General features: G+C 29.8%; 4 protein-coding genes and 1 non-coding gene across 5 annotated transcripts; 2 read left to right on the top strand and 3 right to left on the bottom strand.

Moving 5' to 3' along the window:
* Positions 1–5,720: 5,720 nt before the first annotated feature.
* LOC103485470 (uncharacterized) lies at positions 5,721–6,388 on the bottom strand. Its single transcript, XM_008443098.3, has one exon. It carries the CDS (start codon positions 6,147–6,149, stop codon positions 5,940–5,942), a length of 210 nt encoding a protein of 69 aa, XP_008441320.1. The 5' UTR covers positions 6,150–6,388; the 3' UTR covers positions 5,721–5,939.
* Positions 6,389–12,020: 5,632 nt separating this feature from the next.
* On the top strand, positions 12,021–12,693 carry LOC103485471 (uncharacterized). Its single transcript, XM_008443099.3, has one exon. It carries the CDS (start codon positions 12,173–12,175, stop codon positions 12,380–12,382), a length of 210 nt encoding a protein of 69 aa, XP_008441321.1. The 5' UTR covers positions 12,021–12,172; the 3' UTR covers positions 12,383–12,693.
* Positions 12,694–13,075: 382 nt separating this feature from the next.
* LOC103485472 (uncharacterized) lies at positions 13,076–16,673 on the bottom strand. Its single transcript, XM_008443103.3, has 3 exons — positions 16,353–16,673; positions 14,183–14,213; positions 13,076–13,286 (listed from the first exon to the last, which is right to left on the bottom strand). The coding sequence occupies exons 1-3, from the start codon at positions 16,537–16,539 to the stop codon at positions 13,076–13,078; spliced, it is 429 nt and encodes a 142-aa protein (XP_008441325.2). The 5' UTR covers positions 16,540–16,673.
* Positions 14,471–14,899, top strand: LOC103485473 (uncharacterized). Its single transcript, XM_008443102.3, has one exon. It carries the CDS (start codon positions 14,577–14,579, stop codon positions 14,781–14,783), a length of 207 nt encoding a protein of 68 aa, XP_008441324.1. The 5' UTR covers positions 14,471–14,576; the 3' UTR covers positions 14,784–14,899.
* Positions 16,674–17,906: 1,233 nt separating the features above from the next.
* On the bottom strand, positions 17,907–17,988 carry TRNAS-UGA (transfer RNA serine (anticodon UGA)). The gene has a single exon. It is a non-coding gene; the product is annotated as a tRNA-Ser (tRNA).
* Positions 17,989–21,063: the final 3,075 nt, after the last annotated feature.

Raw genomic sequence — 21,063 nt, forward strand, 5'->3', positions numbered from 1 at the left:
TGGAATCTAATTTTTTGAATTTGTAACCAAACACGTGTCTGAAAACATAAAATAAAACTTAATTATCTGTTTTTCTTGAACCCCTTTTTTAGAAAATTGTCTTTTCAAATTCTCTACCAAACAGGTGGTGTGTTTTTTTTTTTTTTTTTTACTTGTATATTTTTTTATCAATATACAACTTGTTTTCTAGATTGGTGTAAACTTTTGTGTGACAAGCTATTTTTAATTATAATAATAGTATTATTGGAATACATTTAGCATAATTATATATTAAATTGTTATACGTACACAAACTTTTTCTTTTTCTCAAAGTAGAAATTGCATCTCTTTGTTGTCCTTTGGGGATGACAGAAAAAGAATAAGTTAAGAATTGTTTGGCAAGTCTAAGTTAGGTCATTAAAGTTAAAAAGATAGACTTAATTCAGTAAAGGTGTAAAATATATATAAAAAATGAGAATATAAAGTTACTCGATAAATAAATGCACAAACTCAATAGTGTTTATTATCAAAGTTTGAGCTGTTTTTCAAGTAAAGTAGAATTAGAGAATCAAACTTCTAATCTATCGAGAAGAATATTTTGTCAACCTTCTGGTATGACTCGTAAACATTTATTAAGTTTTAATATTGTAATAAATTTCTTTCCACTTATAGTAGTATATATTCCCATTGATGGTAAATGGTACTACTACTCTTATACATTCATTCCATAAATTTCTTTTCATTTGATGTGGCAGTCCATTATCCAAATCCAACACTATAAACAATATTTAACATAATGGAAAACAATGTTTAGCATCCACATCAACAATGATTCAGGTCAGTTTAATACTTGTTTTTGTTTTCGAAAATGAAATATGTTTTCTTTTAAATAATCAACGATTTGCATCTTTCTTAAGTCAAATAGTTAAAATTTCTGGCTAGATTTTAAAAAAAAAGACGATTTTAATAAGGTTTGTTTTTAAAAATAATCAAATGATCTAAAATATTTATAAATATAGTAAAATTTCATTGTTCTGTCAATTATAATAAACAATGGTAAACACTGATAGACTACTATCATTTACCATTGATATACATTGATATATGTCTATTGCAGTCTATCACTAATAAATAGTGATATTTTGTTATATTTATAAATATTTTTAGCAATTTTGTCTTTGCATCATATGTAATTTTTTTTAGAAAAAAAAGCCCATAGCACCTCTTTTTGTAAATATAACAAATATGACACGTAATTTACTACTTTTGCAATTTAGAAAATGTAGTGACATGGATCCTATTATCATATATTTTTTTGCTATTTTTGTAAACGTCCCTTAATAAAAAAAGTAGATTTTGAAACAAGAAATTTAGAGGTTGAATGAGGTTTTATAAGTTTAGTTTTCAAAAACTTAAAAGGAAAAAAAGAAAAAGAAAAGAAAAGAAAACAAATGCATAGCCAACGGGGCCTTAGGTATAATTATATTCTGAGTCACTAGTGTATGTACTATACGTTAAAGTCTTAGACCACATGCTTTTCCACTTAAATAGGTAGCTCAGTATAACTGTTGAAATCCTAATAGATCAATGGAAATAACAACTAAAAAAAAGGGGCCTCTTTGGTTGTTTGCTTATGTTCTACATTTGTAGTGATACGAGGACCCACATCCAAATCTGTTAGAAAATAATGCAATCAGATTGAATCTGATTAATGAGTTGAGAACACTCAATCAGATTGCACTTGAGAATCATGTCGTATTAATATTGCTACTGTTACGGTTACTGTTACTGTTAGAATTTATATTCCTAAAACTAGTAGTTTGTAACTTTAAAATGATATTCTATTTAATAAAGTTGTTATTGAGAAATTATTAATGAAATTGAATATTATAATCTTGAATCAAATAAACTAAGATCCTGAGGCTATCTTGAGTAAACTTTTAAACTTTATTTATATACATAAATGTGGATCAAGTTCGAGAGTATAATGCATAAACAGTCTATAGTATATGAATAAGGTTGGGCGCCTTATTTTGGGACACTATGGATGCGACCCGCTTTGTAGTTAGTATAAACAATGTGATCTTAAATTGTTCTTGCAGAGACATGAAAGTGGAAGCATCCTATGTAAAAGGTTTACATTAAGACTGAACCATTAAATAATCATTTTTACGTTATAACATCGTTTACTGTATAAAACTAGCTATTTCATTTATTAATGACCAAGGTAACTTAATCTTAAACTTGAGTTATATTGTTCCATCTCTTCTCTCTCTTGGTTCCTTCATCCATTCGATCCCTCAACCTAGTTCTGAGTACGAAAAATAAGGTCAACAATAGTGATGGTTCGAGTTCGTGTTCGATTGTGTGGAGATTTGAGTTATAGGGTGATAATAAGGTAGGACTTTACCAACCCTAATTTGATTTTATGTTACGGTTTATCATGTTAATTTAGTTTAATTAGGGTAAAATAATCATACTTCCACTGCACATATGTTTAATGTATCCATCAGTTACAACCACCATTACTATTACTGTTGAAAAATTATCAATTTTGATATCGAAATTTTTATTGCTACTATTATCATTACTGTTACCGCTTGGCTCTAAAAAATAGAGGTAGCTAGAGGTGACGGTAACAGTAAAATTTAACAAAATTCATAATTTTAAGCAAAAAACGCGAACAAATTAATGCAATCCAATTACGTTTACAATTGAAGATTATTACAATTGATCCATCAATAAAATTCCATAATGATCACATCAATTTTCATTATGGTTTAGTCAACATGGCCTAAAATAAAATATGTGTCAATATCTTGTATTTTGATCCACATATATGTAAATATCTTATTCTTCGATCCACGTAAGATTTGAAAGTTTATGTCGTACAATTGAGTTCATCAATTAATATTGGTCTAAGAAACAACTTTAATTTGTTTACGTCATGATATACACTTTTGTGCTATCATGAGATGACTCGTTTAAGTCATGAGACTCATTAGTGAAGAGTCAACAATATGCTTCTACTGTTGTAGATTCTTAAGAGATATTTAGGATAAGTCGTCAAAGTACATGAAAAATAGTTGCAAAGAGTCGCTCGTCAATATGAAATACTCATATGAGATCTTTAATCAACCTAAAATTTGATGCATGACCCTATATCATTAATTTGATAGGACACTCTTAATGTAATCTTCTCATACTTTTAGGTCATTTACAATAATCTTGTCAATGAACCCCTAACCATTAAAAAACCATATCGTTAGTTTAGAATTGATATAATCATTGAGTATCAACCCTAAACTTAATTTAAATGAAACTATTACTTAAGTACTTAAAATAATCATGTATATAGCCAATGAAGAAAATAGAAAAGATAATAAAGGGAGAAGAAAGTTGAACCTTAAGCATAAAAGAAAACATTGAAAGCATATTTAGGACAATCCTTATTCAAGGGGTAATTTAATTAAGATGCCAACAAGTACAAACCTTTTGCTTCCAAACCAAGCAAAAATACACCTTTTCCATGAGAGACAATCAAAGTACCTACAAACTAGGGTTAATTTTTAAATATAAGAGTAAAACAAAATAAAATATTTATCGATATAACAAAAAATTTATTCATAATCAATATATCATCATCTATCGTTGATAGATACTGGTAGGTACTGACGTCTATTAATGTCAGACTATAAAACAATCCGTTTAGACTCTAGAAACTATAAGCTTTGGATTAATTACCAATCCGATTTCTATTATGAATCCCAATTTGAAAGTTGATAGACTTATGAGAAAAAGACCATTGTTTTGGCACAGAGGGCAACTATATTTTGCCTTATTAGGAAGGGAAAATGAAGAGAGCTAACATGTGGAAGGTCTTTATCTAAAAGACTGGATTCTCCACACCAAAAATTAAACAAAATATTAGAAATTTAATCTACAATTTGGCCTTTAATCATATTCCATTAATCCTTTATAAAATTCATAAAGAAAAAAGAAAATTGCCATTAACTCTATATAGGGTTTCTTAGTAAAAAAGACTAAGGTCTCTATCCATATCTTACCAATATATCTTTTTAAGAGCATTAATCTTTGAATATTATGCTCTTAGATATTTGTTTTTTCCTTTGGTGGGTCACCACTAGAATACAGTGAAAAATTCTCTCATATCCATCTCTTTTTGTTAATGAATCAGATGACAATTAAATATCACTTCCTCCTTCACATATATAAATAGATAACCCATTCCCCACACTTGGAAACATAACACACATTCAAAAACAAAACTTAACCATAGTGAACTCATCATCCAAAGAAAAATAATGGATTCAAGATGCAGAGCAAGAGGTCTTGTGAAAGGCATGGTTGGTCCTCTCCATGGGGAAGCTATGACTGGCAGCAGAAAGATGGCGCCCACCACGTCGAATGCTTCACTATGCTCGAGTCATATTTCGTTTACAGTTCATCATCAAGAAAGGGTGATGATGGCTCCATCGAATCGTCGAGTACTTGTTCATGATCAAGCCATGAATAATGTTCACGAAGCGACCTTGTGGAACCTTTATGGTGTTGGCGTGGATGAGCATATCGATCGGAAGGCCGCTTTGTACATATCATCGGTGCAAGAACGCTTTAAACTTGAGGGCTTAATAAATTGATATATAAGGCAAAATAGATCAACAATGATGTTTCCATCGTCTTTTTTTACCGCAAATACAATAATATTTTTAAAGTTACTTGTGTTCTTTGGTTACAATTGAGTTGTAATTGGGTTTTTTTTTTAGTTAAAAAAGTGATTACTTTACACTTGGTGGAATTGTTTAATCTATGTGGATATTAAATATGTATGAATTAAGAATCTGAAACTTATAGACTCAATTATATTGACACTTTATTCTGCTGCTTTTTTCTTTCTTTCTTGAAAAAGTTATTTAATTAGGTGTCATGTTGAAGAGTAATCATCAATATGTGGAATCAGTTTGTTTAATATTAAGTTCCAAGACTAATTGACCGATGTAGAATCATTTGATTCACTCTCATATATTTTTATATATATTAGGTCTCTAACAATCAGTAAAACATAATAGTTATTTTTACTATAGGACTAACTCATCATTTTATAAAAAAAGTGTGAGCTTCTTAATCCTCAAAATATGAATTCTTTAACATGCTTCTTCGAGATGTGTCTCTTTTGGAATTATCATTTTTTTAATTCGATCTCAACTTTATTTTTGGATCGAATGTCTATTTAGGCGACTGACGTTACGTGCTCGATGACTTCACACCCAAGGGCATAAATAGGTAACCATTGTTCGGACTCAAATGCGAACAACAACACACTAGTGTTACTTTTCTTAATCAATGGGCAATAAGAGAACTAACTCATCTCTCTTACACAAGCTCTAATTTTTTTTTACAAAAAGTATTTGTATAGTTACTTCGCATTATAAACAAGAACGCAGAACAAGAGCAACCATCAAGTAGTGTATCTAATTTCATGCACATCATTTTTCTTAACAGTAAAAGAGTAAAAACAAATAAAGTTTTGCAAAAGATTGACACGTGGTAAATTTTTAATGTACAATTCTCCAAGCCGGAGAAAGATAAGCACGGTTGTAGTAAATAAGTATATCGTATCAGTGATAATTGACATTACATTTTATCTTAGAAATGAGAAGTTGAGTCACCTATTTCTACATCAATTATTAAACTAAAGAAAAAATCGAACAATGTTTGAACTAAAAAGAATCGACGACTTGATTATTTTCATCATGGGTTGCAAAAAAATAGTTGCAACCCAACCAATATGTATTGAAATATTTGATTGAAACATAATAAAATAAGAAACTTGGGAATTATAATAAGGGAAAGAGAAGATTTGTTTAAGAAAAACAGAGAGACAACGAGAACGAAAAACAGAGAGAAGAAGAAAAAAGGGGGGGCTTTAGTTTTAACTTCTACCCAGAGGAAATATGAACGCCAATGGCGATGACAAAGATAGTGATGAGGCCAAAGAAAATGATGGAGTGAACGAAGACGGAGATGGCACTGGTCTGCATATTGACGAACTGCACAACTCTATCGTTTCCGGGAAGCTGAAACAGAACGCCGGGGCTAAGAACTACGAACAGTATAACAGCTATTAGAACAGGGCCCCAATCCCCCATTTCTTTCTTTTGTTTTTTCTAGAAAAAAGAAACAGCTTTGATTTGATGTTAATGGGATTTAGAATCGAGAGGTTTATGTATAAATAAATGGGAATTGGGATTTGTTGGCCGTTTCGGGGTTCCCTGTTAAAGGAAATGACAAATTACTTAATGCCGATCCGATTCGATACTCACGAGCTCCGTTGAGAGTGATGGGATTTGTCTTTTTGAGGCCGCCGGCACGGTGGTTTAATGTGAAGTTCGGATTAGTTCAATTTTTTTTCATGGAGTTTGTTTGGTCTTGAATGACTCTTCATCTTTATCATATATGGTCATTGATTAAAATATCTTCTTCCTGATCCGTACAAATAATTATCTTATCTATAAATATTTTTGTTAATTAAATTATTGTTTTTTTTTAAATATTACAAAATTTTAGATCCTATCTAGGTTAGATCTAAAACTTTGTCATATTTTTTAAATATTTTTAACAATTTTAATATTTACAATAATATCTCTTTAATGTTGAGTATATGTTGAACATGCTTGGATTACTACCTATAAAGATTAAGTCATCTACATACAACTAAACAATCAATACATTATTATTTTGAATTTTGATCTAGAGTGCATGCTCCTATGACACTTGATGGAACTTCTTTGTTGTAGATATTTGTCTATTTGAGCATTCCAGGCTCTTTGAGCTTGTTTCAATGGATAAAGTGTCTCTTTTAGCTTGGTTTCCCTCAACTTTAAAGTTTTGTGATTGTTCAATATGAACTTATTCCCCAAGAACTCCATTGAGAAAAGTAGATTTCACATTCATATGATGGTTTTTCCAACTTTTTTTGGTTGCTAATGAAATTATTAATCTAATAGTTCCAAGTCGAGCAACAAGAGTATGTACCTCTTCATAGTCGACGATACTAGCTCTTTGACTATAACCTTTCGTCACTAGTTTTGACTTGTATCTTTCGAATTCTCCTCTTGCATTCTTCTTGCCTTTGTAAACTCATTTCACACAATTACCTTGTGATCTTTTAGAAGTGAGACTAGCTCCCATGTGTCATTCTTCTTGATTTCATTAATCCCTTCATCCATAGGCGTTTTTCCAATTTGGATTCACCATAGTTTCTAGAAAGTTCATAGGCTCACAATCGAGAAAAGATAAAATAAAGAAAGATTATTTTGATTTGTTTGTTACCTCATAAAGCTCTGGTAATCTTCTTAAGCGTTGAACTCTTTTACTTGAGTTTCTGTCTTCTTAAGAACTTGAAGTTGGTGAATATAGTGGTGTAGAAGGATCCTCTCTTGTTTTCATTGTACTTGTTTGCTCCATATCATTTTATTCGAAATATGGCAAGAAGTTGTAGTCTTTGTCATGTCTTTCCCTCATTCTTCTTCTTTATGAAATACTACATCTTAGTTTAGGATTGTAAAGCCTGTATCCATTAGTATTGGAGTCATAACTGATGAAGATGTATTTTTCACTTTTAGCATAAAACTTGTTTCTCTTTTCGTCTGGCATATGCACATGAGCAATGCTTCTAGAAACTTTGAGATGGAAAATTCTAGGTTTCTTTCCACTCCATGCTTCTTGTGGCGTTTTTCCAGATACGCTTTCTTGTTAAAGATCAGTTAAATAGGTAGATTGCACATACTACTACTTCTGTCCAAAACTCTTTTGGTAATTTTTTGCTTTTAAATATACTTCTTATTATGTCCACAATTGTTCTATTCTTCCTTTCTGCTACTCTATTTTGTTGAGGGGATCTCGATGCTATTAAAAATCAATGAATTACATGGTCTTCACAATATTTTTGGAATTCATTTAATGTGAATTCTTCTCCACGATCAGATTTCTGGGCCCTGATCAACATATCACTACTTTCTTTCTCTACCAGGGATTTGAACTTCTTGAAAATTCTTGAACACTTTTGATTTATGGTTCAAGAAATACATCCATATTTTTCTTAAGAAATCATCAATGAATACAAGAAAATAGTTAATATTTCCAAGTGAGTTTGACCTGATTGGTCTGCACACATTTGTGTGTACAAGTTCTAAAGGCCTTTAAGCTTTTGAAGTTTGATTCCTTTGGGAAGCTTTTCTTGAATTGCTTTTCAAGTAGACATTCTTTGCACATTTGATCGAGGTGACTTATGTAAGGTATAGTTCTCTCTCCATGTTACTCTTGAAAAATGACTCTAATCCCGCCAAATTGAGAATCCATATCAAAGATGTCAAAGTCAAGATGCATCTTTGTAAAACATCTTCATCTTTGTAAAACATCTTGAAGCCTTTTGCAATGTCATTTTGAATAATGAACACAAACCTCCTATTTTTGGTCATTGGCACCTAAGCAATCAAATTACTTGCACTATCTCTTGTTGAAAGGTCATTATCTTTTAATTGAATGTCATAACATTTCTCTAAGAGTTGGCCCAGACTCAAGATATTTTTTTTTTATGTGTCATGCTCAACATTCTTTAATTAGATGAGAATGTAACCTCTTCCTATTAGTACTTCTACCTTACATTCATCACCAAATACTACATTACTACTCACTTATTCATCAAGCTTCAAGAACATGCTTTTTACTCCACAAATATGGTTGGTTGCTTTGGTGTCCAGGTACCCATGTATTATCTTTGCTCCATTCGCTATTTGTGCAAACCATCAACAAGGTGCCATATTCTTGATTCTATGTTCAATGTATTTTGTCTTCTCTTCAACTCTATTGTTTCTAGGAGCTCTAAATTCGGATGTATAATGACCAAACTTCTGACAATTGTAACAGTTAATGTTTGATTTATCATACCTTAATCTTATGTTGCCCTATATCCACGGCCTCTTGTTGAGTTTTTCGTCCTCTTTGGTAGTTTTTGTTGTTTCCATTGAGTCTCTACCATGCATTTGTTCTTGGCCTCTTCACACACTTCTAATTTTTTGGCTGGACATCTCTTTCTATTTATAGTAGTTGGCACTATTAAATGTATGACAATGATTTTGCCAACAATTTTTGATCTAATGGTTATAAATGTTTCTCTAATATTCTCTACTAATACACTTCTTTCTCGTATTTTCTAGATACTTTTACTCTAAGTATCTATTACAATTAATTTCTCTAAAAAATTATAGTAATTATAAAAATAAGAGAAACCACTTAATTTATTGATTTTTCACAAATGTCTTAAAATTTCATTTATTTTCATTAATAACATTTGGCTACTTTTATGCACCCATTTATCTTTCACATTAATTTTAAATATTATATATTTTTAAAAATATATATAATCTATTGCCATAAATATTTTATTCTACGTTTATTATTTATCATCTTTTCCTCTCTCTCTATTATCAACATTAAATGTGGATATTTTTTTCTTTTAGGCTCAATCTTTGTGTAAATTTATAGTACTTCATTAGGACTTTCGTGAAAACTATGTTTATATTGTGTCCAACTGGTAAATAGAGATTCCTATAAGTGCTAGTAATTATTGGGTCTAGAAAATTGACTTTTATTTACCCTATATCCAAATATTATTAATTCAAAATCAAATACGAGTTTAGTTCGTCTAACTTCAATAAATTTTTAATAATCTTTAATTTATTGTTCCTTTTTAAAAATATAATTAGGTTTCCATTGGTCTTTCCTCTCTAACTTGTGTAAACAGATTGGTGGTAAATTTTCGTGCATAAAAATCATAATTTCTTCTTAATCAAGTTCGATAAAAATAAATTGTGAATAACCAAATTTAAAATTTATTAAAAATACATCAACTGAATTTGGATATTAAAAATATATGAAATGAAATTGAATAACATTTAAACTACAAAAATTAATATATATATATATATATTCTTTTAAGGTATGAATTGTAAATCGAGAGTTTTACTGAGGAAATACATTGACTTAAATCACCCATAAACCCAAAAGATAATGGATGAATATAAATTTAGTATAATATCAAACAAGTGAAAACTAATATTAAAATTAGAAAGAATGCATGATTCGAACACGTGACTTTCTTGAGATCGTTTACTTTGATACTATGTTAAATCATCAATTGATCCAAAATTTAAAAAAATGGACGAAGGTAAAATTTAATATAATATCTAAATAAAGATGGCTCCACTCTATTTGAACAACAATATTATCACCCCTTTCGATGGTTAAAAAAGACATAGGGAAAGGGTGAAAGGGAGAGAGAAAAAAAAAATTATTTTCTAAAATAAAAATATATTTAAAATTTGTAATAATGATAAAAAAGAATATTGGTATTGACCAGTTTATATAACTTTGTTGAAAGAGTATCAACTTCCTTCCATTCTTCCAACAAATCTTGAGAACACTAATTGAGATTTATTGACTTATATTTCACTAAATTAACTGTTTTCTTTTCTTTTCTTTTTTGTCAGAATATCTTCAATTATTTAAATATTGTTATATTTTGCAAGTCCATTTTTATTCAAATGATATCTTTCTTTTCAAAATTGTAAAAATTACCTTTTTACTATTTTCCTTTTTCCCACTAAATATTCAACCAATAATTTAATTATTTTTTCTTATAAAAAATAATTAATAAATATATCGTACTAAAATTGGATGGGTTCTCTTTAAAAAGGTTGTCCCATAAAAAGAAGAGGAGAGAGGCAAGAGTGATGAGTTGAAAGATGGGGAAAATAAATTTTGTCTCTAAGTTTGAAGTTTAATTGAATGTAAAGTTCAATTTATACTTAATAGAATATATAATCTTTTAAATCACGATCTAAAAGATAATTCGTATATCATTCCATCTCGATGTTTGATCCTTTACTTTATAATTGTTCTATTACTAAAAATACGATTTTTAGGCTCAATATAGTTGATAATCGATAGGCGAGTTTTATTTAATTCTAAGAGACTTTGTTATTACTTATCTCTTAAGGTAAAATAATATGGATTGTTGTACTTATTGCTATTTTATTTCTTCCATTGACTTAAATGTTAGTTTCGGTCACTGTAGCTATGGTTTATTTTAGTTTCTATATTTTTAAAAGATTCACTTTTGCTATTTGGACTCTCTAAGTCTTGTCCAATTTGGTTTACGAATTTCCTAAATTTTATCTTGGTCATCTACTCTCAAAAACACCATTTAGGTTATTTTCATTTTACTTCATTTGTAAAGGGATAAAAATGGTCATTTTTTACCAAATTGAATCAAATTTGAATGTACAAAAACCAAAATGAACTAAAGCCAAAAGTGTGGGACTAAAATAATATTTAAAAATCATTTGTTTGATTGATACCTATTCACACTTTAGAGGACATGACTGATCTTTGATTGCTACAGAGGTGAAGAAAAGAATAGACCCAAAATTACAAAAAAATCTCAAAAGCAATGCACAAAGATAAAAAGATATTATGCAACCACAAAAAATATTCTCTTTATTACCCAAATCAAAGTATGTCAAGTCCAATCTGCCTCATAAAATCATATTCATACTTGCATCATGCTATAATGATGAAATTCTCAAACTTTAATCATCTTTATGGCAAGACCAATCCTTCTAAGCTTTTGCCATAAAGAAACAATCAAACAACAAACAGCAAAGCATTCTCAATACTCTAAGCTTAATAAACCCACCTTTACACTTAGCACACACATCCATTTTATTCTTTAATCAAAAGCTTCCACCTTCATCACACATCCCTAAAAGAAAGAAAAAAGAAGGGAAAAAAAAAAAAAGCTCTTCAAATGAAGGTAAATTTAAATCCTTTCCTTTCCATGTTCATAAAGCAGATCCACTTCCATCAACTCATCCCACATACCTTTCCCTTGCTTATAAACCATTTTCTTCTTTGTCTCCAAGTTTGGCATCGCTTCAAACTCCTTCTTCATTAAGCAAATCAACACACTTATTCACTCCTTATAATCCCCTTCTTTACTTTCAGCTACATCCAATTCAACCCTTGAATTCTCTCCCTTTCATTGACACTTGAAGCGTGATTCTATCTACTAGTTCAATTTCAAAGCATACCTCATTTTGTGTGGGTAGAGATGAGTGCAGACTGGGGTCCAGTTGTGGTGGCGGTGGCGTTGTTCATTCTCCTCTCGCCGGGGCTGCTTTTTCAGTTGCCGGCGAGAATCAGGGTGGTGGAGTTTGGGAATATGAACACCAGTGGGATTGCCATTTTGGTACATGCCATCATATTCTTCTGCATACTTACCATATTGATCATTGCAATTGGTATTCACATACACGTTTAGCAATTTCATCATTTGCTTTGGCTATACCTTCAGCAAATGAATTGCTTGATCCTTTTTTTTTTCTCCATTTTCACTAGGATTTTAGCATACTTCTGCCTATATTTTCTTCCATTTCTTGTTTTCTTCTTCCCTTTCAACAATAACTTACTATGTTGTGATCTGTCTAAATGTAAACTATAATTTCCATTCTTTTTGGGGGTTAATAAGAAAGGTAAAGTTCTGTAAACACTCATATCTCGAGCAAAGTTCTCAATTTTCTTACCAATTGATAATAATATACTTATTGTAACTTGCTTTCATTATGAAACAAATCAGATTTATTCCAAACATATTGCGAGATTATCCGCACTAAAACGAATTTCTTGTTCTCGAGATGCGTGAAATTTGTGAAATTAAAGAATAGAGTGAAAGAAAAAGAAATTTTTCGATAAGAAAGAGTAGCTACAGAGCCCAGTGTTAATTAGATCTACACTAACAATGGAGGAACAGGCGTATGTAAAAACAAAAAAAACGTACAAAATGCCTTTTATGTCTTCCAAGTCTCCGACTACAGAAATAACAAATAGAGACAGATCAAACAAGATCCGCTTCAAAAAGAAGTACAACACACAAGGCAGCAGAGACATCAGCAGCTTCAGTTGGTAAGAATCTGGAAAGAAAAGGGAAGAGAGACAAGAAGAAGAGGTTACCGGATCAGCCAGTGTAGATGTGGATATGGAGAGCGAGAATGAAAACAGCATAGAGGACGAAGAAGATGAGAGTGTGTATAGCAACAGCTTTTCCGTTGGTCTTCATGCTCCCGAACTCAAACTGACGATTATTCCCGGGAAACTGAAACAGAAGCCCGGGAGAAAGCAGTACGAAGAGTACAACTCCGATGACCACGGGTGCCCAATCCGACATAGTTTCACAGATATCGTAAAAGAGTAAAAGAAAAGAGAAACTCAAAGTAGAAGAACGTAAAGCGATTAGATCTTTAGAAAGAAAGAAAAAAAGAGAGAAAAAAATGGCTTTGCAGTAACGCGAAGAAGAAGAAGAAGAAGAAGAAGAAGAAGAAGAAGAAGAAGAGAAATGGAATTGAGCAGAGTTCACGGTTTAGTTGAGTGGGATTCGAAAATTACGGGAATGGGAGAAATTGTTGTTAATTACGAAATAGACACTGGTTAGTGAGATTTCAAAGAAGGAAGTGTTTAAATGGGCCCGAAGGCCCATAATTAGATGAAGAAGTGGGGCAAGGGGATGGCCCGGGGAATTGGCGGTTTTGTTAGGGTCGGCCGCAGAATAAGCGGGAAAGTGGGAAAGGGATGGTCCTGAAATAATGGTGGATTTATGTGCAATGTCCTCTTTTGCTTTTCTATACCATTAAATTGCTTTAAAATTTGTGCCCCCAACTTTGGCCTCCTCTCTATTTACTAATATTTTAATCTTTTGGAACACTACAATCTTATTTCAACCCTTCCCATGAAATCAAAAGGTTGGGTATGAGAATAGAAAATAACATAAAATCTTTTCATATGATTCTTTGTTCCCTAGTGAATTGGTGAAAAAGTGCTCAAAGTGTGTGTTTAATCATAATTGGCACTCCCTAATATATGGCCATACTCCTAGTTTGATCTTTCTTATCGCACAAAATTAGGTTGCAATTCTCTTTTAGAAATTACATATTTTTCTATTTTAAGGTGTCAAATGGAGTACATCTCTAATGATCTTCGTTTCATAGTTGTTTGTTATTCATGCAACTCTAACAATGTTAAGACGTTTGATGCTATAAGAAATCGAACAAAAGCACAACTCTATTATTTTTCGTTTTTTAGGTTACATATATGCTCGTCTGTGACGATTTTAATTTTTCTTAAGATTGAGTCGACTTGATTATGGGTGTTACCTCATTCAAGAGTGAAGAATAACAAATATCAAGTAAAGTAAATTTATATTAGAATATTGATGATGTTGATGAGGAATAGGATAGGATTGGAGTGGAGTGGTGGACATAATTATGCAAAGCAAGGGCAAGGTGTCAAAATTGTGTGGGGTTATGGACAATGTAAAAATAGAATAAAGGAAAGGAAAAAGAGTAAAGAAAAAGGTGGTTGGCATTTAAAGGTTGAGGTTTTAGAAGAAATTCTTATTCCTCATCCCAATAGAGAAGAAGAGAAGAGAAGAGATAAGAAGATCAGAAGAGAAGAGTAAGAATATGAATGATTTAGCAGGTCCATTGATAGCATCAATATTGTTTGCATTTCTATCACCAGGAATGATAATACAGATGCCTGGATCAGAAAAACCACTTGAGTTCATGAACTTCAAGACAAGTTTTGCTTCCATTTTTGTTCATGCTGTTGTCTTTCTTCTCCTCCTTATTCTCTTCCTTGTTATGCTCAACCTCCATATTTACATCTAATTATGTAATCTCTCTCTCTCTCTCTCTCTTTCGATTATCCATGTTATCATTTGTAATTTCATCTTCCTTTCTTTCTCCTTCATTTAATGCAAAACTACGTACTTTTCTCTTCTTCATTTTCAACTTCTCTCTTCTTCTTCATTTACTTTACTTTACTTTACTTTTTTACTTCACTTTCAACTTAAATTACAACTTTAGTTGTTATAATTTTGATGTTTTTGTTCTATTCGGCTAATATTTTAGTTTTATTTGTTGAATGAAACCTAAATTAACCTTCAAAAAAATTTAGATGAATAGGTAAATTTTAAAGATTCAAAACTTTTTAAGAAATCGGGACTAAATTTTTAACTCGATCCTTTTTTAACTTTGAAAAATAAAAAACTTTTAGATTTTGTGTTCTTGGACTTATCTTTTATTAAATTTCAAACTTTGGATTTTATTTTCAAAGCTGTTTGAATTTGAAAAAAAAAAGAGTCTATACTATAAAAGAGAATTGACAACTTTAATAGTTTGTTTGAATTTATTAGACACTGATCTTGTAATGATTTTGTTAGATACAAATTCAAAACTTTAGCAGATACTTTTCTTTCATAAAAGCTTAGTTTTTTAATTTATAGTTAAATTGGGGAGTAAAAATGATTCAAACTTTTAGTCCATTTAGTTGCGTAGGAAGTTGACTCAATCAAGTAGTCTATAATTATTCGGAAGAATAAAGCCATGGATTGGTGTTGTTGTTTCTAGTAATTACTATATATGATTCTCTTTTTTACAGCATAATTAAGTCCATGATCTTGTTGTTAAATTAAGATTCCATCTACTAAATCATGATTATTATTGATTCTATATATATAATATTTAATTTATTCAACCAAAATAAATGTAATTAACCTTTTGTGTTTGTAAAAAAAAATTTAACTTTTGCCCAACACTAACAACAACAGCATTAGTAAGTGTGGAGTAGAAACAAGTTAAACACTTTAGGGCACATTGGTTGTATTACTATTAATGTTAAGAGTTAAGTTTGGTAGTATGCATAAAAAATGTAGTCTTACATAATATATTTCACATCAAATTTTACTGTGACAAGAACCATAGGAATGATTTTTAAAAGAGGAACCGCGCTTCAATTTTCGAATATAAATATCTTGTCTAATACTCCGGATAGTACGACATATATTTTAATTCATTTTGCTATATTTTTTGAAATATTGTAAAAAAAAAAACTTATTTAGATTTTTCATTTTGTTATAACAAAATAGCACAAGTCCTATGTTTCTAAATCTTGAGATTGATAGATTTGAAGAATCAAATACCTCAAAAACGGAGAAGAGAAAGTTAAGAGAGAATGATGCTATACCAATTCCTGATATTCAAAGATGACAAACACACATACTTTATTAACAAATCAAAGGAGATTGGATTGGATTGGATAGTGAAGGAAAAAAAATGGGATAGAAAACCAAGTTTAATTTAAAAGACAAAATTAAACAGGATTAGATGATTAAAAGCAAAGAACATTACTGCAGAAATTAAAGAAGTGAAATTAGGAGCCCATGTAAACATGAACACGAACAGCCAACAAGAAGATACAGATCAATGCAAAATAGAGAATTGAATGAACCAAAATGGAGACTCCACTCGTCTGGAAATTCCCAAATTCAACAAACCGGCTCTTCCCTGGCATCTGAACCAACAAACCGGGAGTTAACAGGACGAACAACATCACCGCTACAAAAACCGGACCCCAATCCGCCATTATTCTCTTCTCTCAGATACCTCTGATATCGCTCTCAGCAACAAACACAGAGACGACGAACTTCAAAAAGCAATGGAAGCTCAGATGTTAATAGCGGTGAAGAAAAGGACAAAAAGATGGTGGAGGGATGACTTGGAAAGTTGAAGCTTACTCAATGAAGTTATTCAGATTCACATGTTTTCTTTTTAATTTCATAAGTGGGGTTTTGCTTAATTGTTATCTAACGTTCGAACACGATGTAGCAATTAATACTTTTAAAACGTAAATTTAATTTATATTTAACATATATAATTAATTTTAGAATTTAGAAATTGAACACCATATAAACTCGTATAACCTAAAAGAATCATCATCTTCTACTCTACGGGCATAGTTAATAAATAATCAATAAACAACGTAAATTTATGTTATATCGATCTTTTTTTTTTTCTTTTTTATTTTTGTTTGTATTCTATGTTTGACAATTATTTCGTAATATTTAGTTTATAGGAGTGATTGTTGATGGTTTCTTAAAAAGAAGTAAGTGTGTATTTGTGGTTGGATTAAGATAGTAAGATCATGTCTAATTCACCACTATCAAACTTGATATTTCTTTTTTTTTTTTGTCATGTGCACAAAGTTCCTTCATGTTTTATTCTTGGCTTTCTATTCCTTCATGTTTTATTCTTGGCTTTCTATCCAATCATTAATAACCTTTACAAATTCATCTATAACTTTACGAAATAGGTTGTTCATATACTTTTATATATATTATTGATGGTAGGAGGTGATATATTAACTTGAATATAGTTTAATTGGTAATGCTTTTTATCATTAAGTTATTTTGGATCAGTAGTACTGGTGTTGTAGATGAGTATTGTGGAGTGGGTGCTCCTCAAGGTATATGTGCTGGAGGGGCTATCATAATAATTGGGCTTGGCCCATTTTACAATAATCTGTATGTCGCCCATTTCGAAGATGAAGGAAATGTTACTAAATAATATTCATAGTTGTGTAACATCCCTCACATCAAAAATTCACTATCGAGTTTATTAAATCAAAATGTGAGTGTGCTTAATTTTTATATGTATGTTGTGCTCAACAAATTTAATTTCAATGTTTAATACACAATTTAAAGATCAATTTAATTTTGACCCACTGCACTAATCAAAGCTCACAATTCACATCAAATTTGAACCATATAATTTTTCACCAACCAACCTACATCAATGAATTAAAAATATTTCTGTTTTACAATTTAAAATAAAAGTAAGAAATAAAATATAAGAAATCATATCGTAATCAAATCTCCATTTCTTTCGAATAATAATAAACAGAAAACAATTATACACTTCAATTTTTAAAAAAAAAAATAAAATAAAATAAAACGTCGACAGCAGGGTTCGAACCTGCGCGGGCGAAGCCCAACAGATTTCAAGTCTGTCTCCTTAACCACTCGGACATATCGACTGTTTGTTTCCTCATCTCACCATTTCAAATATAAAATAAATTTAGTACTAATGAAAACATTATTAATATTATATATATTTGTTTTGTTTTGTTTTGTTTTGTTTTGTTTTTTATATAAAAGAAAAAAGATTTTTATTCCATTAAAAAGATAGAGGTTGTTTTAGGATATTTCCAAAGTCATATTCAATATGAAATTTAGTAATACGACAATTAAAATTTATGGACTCATATACAACACTTGCGATGTGCCGGTGATCTTAACAATTCTTCATTCAATTATCAATTTCCTCCACTTATCATTATTTCACTATCTTTTCAATCCCATCCTTTCACCACATGTTTTAATTTCAATTGTTTTAATCTCGATTTAATTAATTTTTGGCCCCATTTACTATCTACTTAAATGTTGGGATTATGTAAATAGGACTATATCATAGAAGTGTTGCAAATATTAGTAATAGAAGATTTTGAAAATTAGATCACCAAGTGTGAAACTAAAATAATGAGAATGAGGATTTTGTTGAAAACTGTCTTAACCATCGGTAAAAAATATTTAATTCAAATATGAGTTTTAGACTATTAAAAAAATAAGAAAATTATCAAAAATAGAATATTTTACAATGTAAAACAAAGATTGAATTTAATTATAAAATGAATGTATGAGAAGGACAAATGTGAGGGCCTAATGAACATTATTATTATTTTAAACATATAAAAACAAAACATGGTTTTTTTGTCTTTGATTTAAGTTTAAAGCAAAACAAAAAGAAAAGTGCAATTTTTCTTTTTTTTAAAAAAAAAAAAATGAAGAAAGTATAAAGAGTTTGATACGTGGAATATTTCCTTCCAAGTGGATTAGGGTTTGCGAATGACTCATCATCATTATCCACTTACATTCAATTTATAAATAAAATCCAATTTCTTTTCTTTCCTATACTTATATCTTTATTTTTACCCTTTTCTTTACTTCAAATATCAAAACTCTACCTTTTCTTTTTCTTTTTCTTTACACAATTATAAGTTTAACAAAATATTTACATTTACATTTACATTTACATTTTTTTTTTTGTTTTTTTGGTGATTTTTCTAAATAGTATGTATTTTTCAACGTTAGAATTAGTATGCATACTTTGAAGATTTTGGTTGTTCTAATACTATTGGATGACACGTCATTTTTAATAAGTTTTAGTTGAATACTTAATTCTTTAAAATTAATTTAAAAAATAGATCATTTAATTAGTACATTAAAAATATAAGTATTCGTATCATATACAAACTTTTTGTAGAAGATCATGTATGTCTCGTTTTGAGCTTTTTTTTTTTTCTTCTTCGTAGTTTGACATTTTATGCTTGTTTGACTAAAAAATACTTAACTTCAACGTTTTGGATTAAAGAACACGTATATACAATAAATTCAAATGATAATTGGCTTCCACTATTAATAAGAAATAGGGGAGAAATTCACTATTTTTTTCTTTTAAATAATAATTGCTAATTTGATCCTAATTATTGGGTGAGATCAATATTAATCTATCTTATATTACAAATCAGTCATTTCCCCCGCATTTATTTTAAAAAGAAATTCGTACTCCCACAATTATTAAACATTAAATGATAAATCATTTGCACTATTAATTAGTAGATTAAGAAGTCACAAATCATAATTACAAGTGGACCTTCTAAATTTTATATGATGTACCCAAAGTCTTTTTCTAAAACAAAAACATATATGTATGTAATATAAGTGCTGTTCTAAGTATATGTTTAGGTAAACAATTTTTCATGATTTAAAAATAGCTAAGGGAACTAAAATATTAATTTATAAAATATAGTAACATTTTAGATTCTATCAATGATAGATATTGATATAAAATGATAATATTTTGTGGAGGTGTACATGAGCGTTATTTATCTTCTTCCGTTGAGTTACCATATTCAAATAGTTCAAATAGAATTTTCAATCCAAACCGATTCAAAACTTTAAATTTTGGGTTTTTTTTTCTTTTTTATGTATCTTTCTTTTCATTTCTTTTAACCTATTTTCATTTTCTATCGTTAGATTTAGTATATGCATGCGTTAATATCCTAAATTATTTGCCTAATTTATTGTGTGATATATTTGTTATTTCTATTTGACTTTCATTAAAAATTTCTTGAAAATTTTAAAATACTTTTAACCTTAATTGTATGTAATTTTGAAATCTTTTTTACAATTTTTCTCTTTAAACGACTTGGAATTTTTTGTTGCTTTAAAATTATTTCTTCTAAACTCAAAATTAAATATATATTTCATAAGGTTTCCTAATCTACTTTTTTTTCTATAATAACCTGATTTCGCTAAAAAAAATCCTACGATGGAATCTAGAAATTTCTGGAAGTCCGTTATTTCTAGATTCTTGAGGTGAGGGATCAATATCTTTGGAAGTCCAAGATTTCCAAAGATATTGATCCCAAGAGAAAATAAATTTAACCAATGTTTTAAAAAAAAACTTTATTCGAAGACTAACCTATGATAAAATTTGAAAAATTGTAATAATTTCTCATTCTCTTAAGGTGAGGAATTTTTCCTCAATATAGTCTAATTAATGGGTGTATCCCACTTATTTTATGGGATTACTGCTCCAAATATTGGAGTGGTGAGCAATGAAATAAGACATAGTTCTTTTTTAAAAATGAATTTACTCAAGACATTAAATTTGGCCACCGTTTTCTAAAACGGGTGTTACGGGGTGTTGGATGTCACCCAAAAATGAATTTTACTTGCATGTCACCTACACGAAGGTGTTGGATCACTGCGTTTGTATCAAATACAAAGTGAGCCATATTTTATAGTGTTACCAGGATAAGGTACCTTGTCTTATATCTATATATTATATAGACCTTAAAAGTTGGATCTCGAACATTGATCCCAGCTATATGTCTCTATATAAAGTTCAAGATTCATCAAACAACTTAGGATTAAGATGCTAGTTTATTGAACTTAGGTTATTAAGACAAACTAATAATCATTAACTCTTTATTGAAATTAAAATGATAACACTTTATTAACAACGATCAATGTATTACATTTACTGT

The sequence above is a fragment of the Cucumis melo genome, chromosome 3, assembly GCF_025177605.1.
Source record: "Cucumis melo cultivar AY chromosome 3, USDA_Cmelo_AY_1.0, whole genome shotgun sequence".
NCBI lineage: Eukaryota > Viridiplantae > Streptophyta > Magnoliopsida > Cucurbitales > Cucurbitaceae > Cucumis > Cucumis melo.

Excerpts from the sequence above, each read along its gene's own strand:
- LOC103485472 (XM_008443103.3), bottom strand. The coding sequence starts at position 16,539 with ATGGCGGATTGGGGTCCGGTTTTTGTAGCGGTGATGTTGTTCGTCCTG. Across the intron at positions 14,214-16,352 it reads TATCTTCTTGTTGGCTGTTC|ACGAGCATATATGTAACCTA; the intron begins GTGTTCATGTTT and ends AAATCGTCACAG. Across the intron at positions 13,287-14,182 it reads TGTAACCTAAAAAACGAAAA|TATGTCGGATTGGGCACCCG; the intron begins ATAATAGAGTTG and ends TATCTGTGAAAC.
- LOC103485470 (XM_008443098.3), bottom strand. The coding sequence starts at position 6,149 with ATGGGGGATTGGGGCCCTGTTCTAATAGCTGTTATACTGTTCGTAGTT.
- LOC103485471 (XM_008443099.3), top strand. The coding sequence starts at position 12,173 with ATGAGTGCAGACTGGGGTCCAGTTGTGGTGGCGGTGGCGTTGTTCATT.
- LOC103485473 (XM_008443102.3), top strand. The coding sequence starts at position 14,577 with ATGAATGATTTAGCAGGTCCATTGATAGCATCAATATTGTTTGCATTT.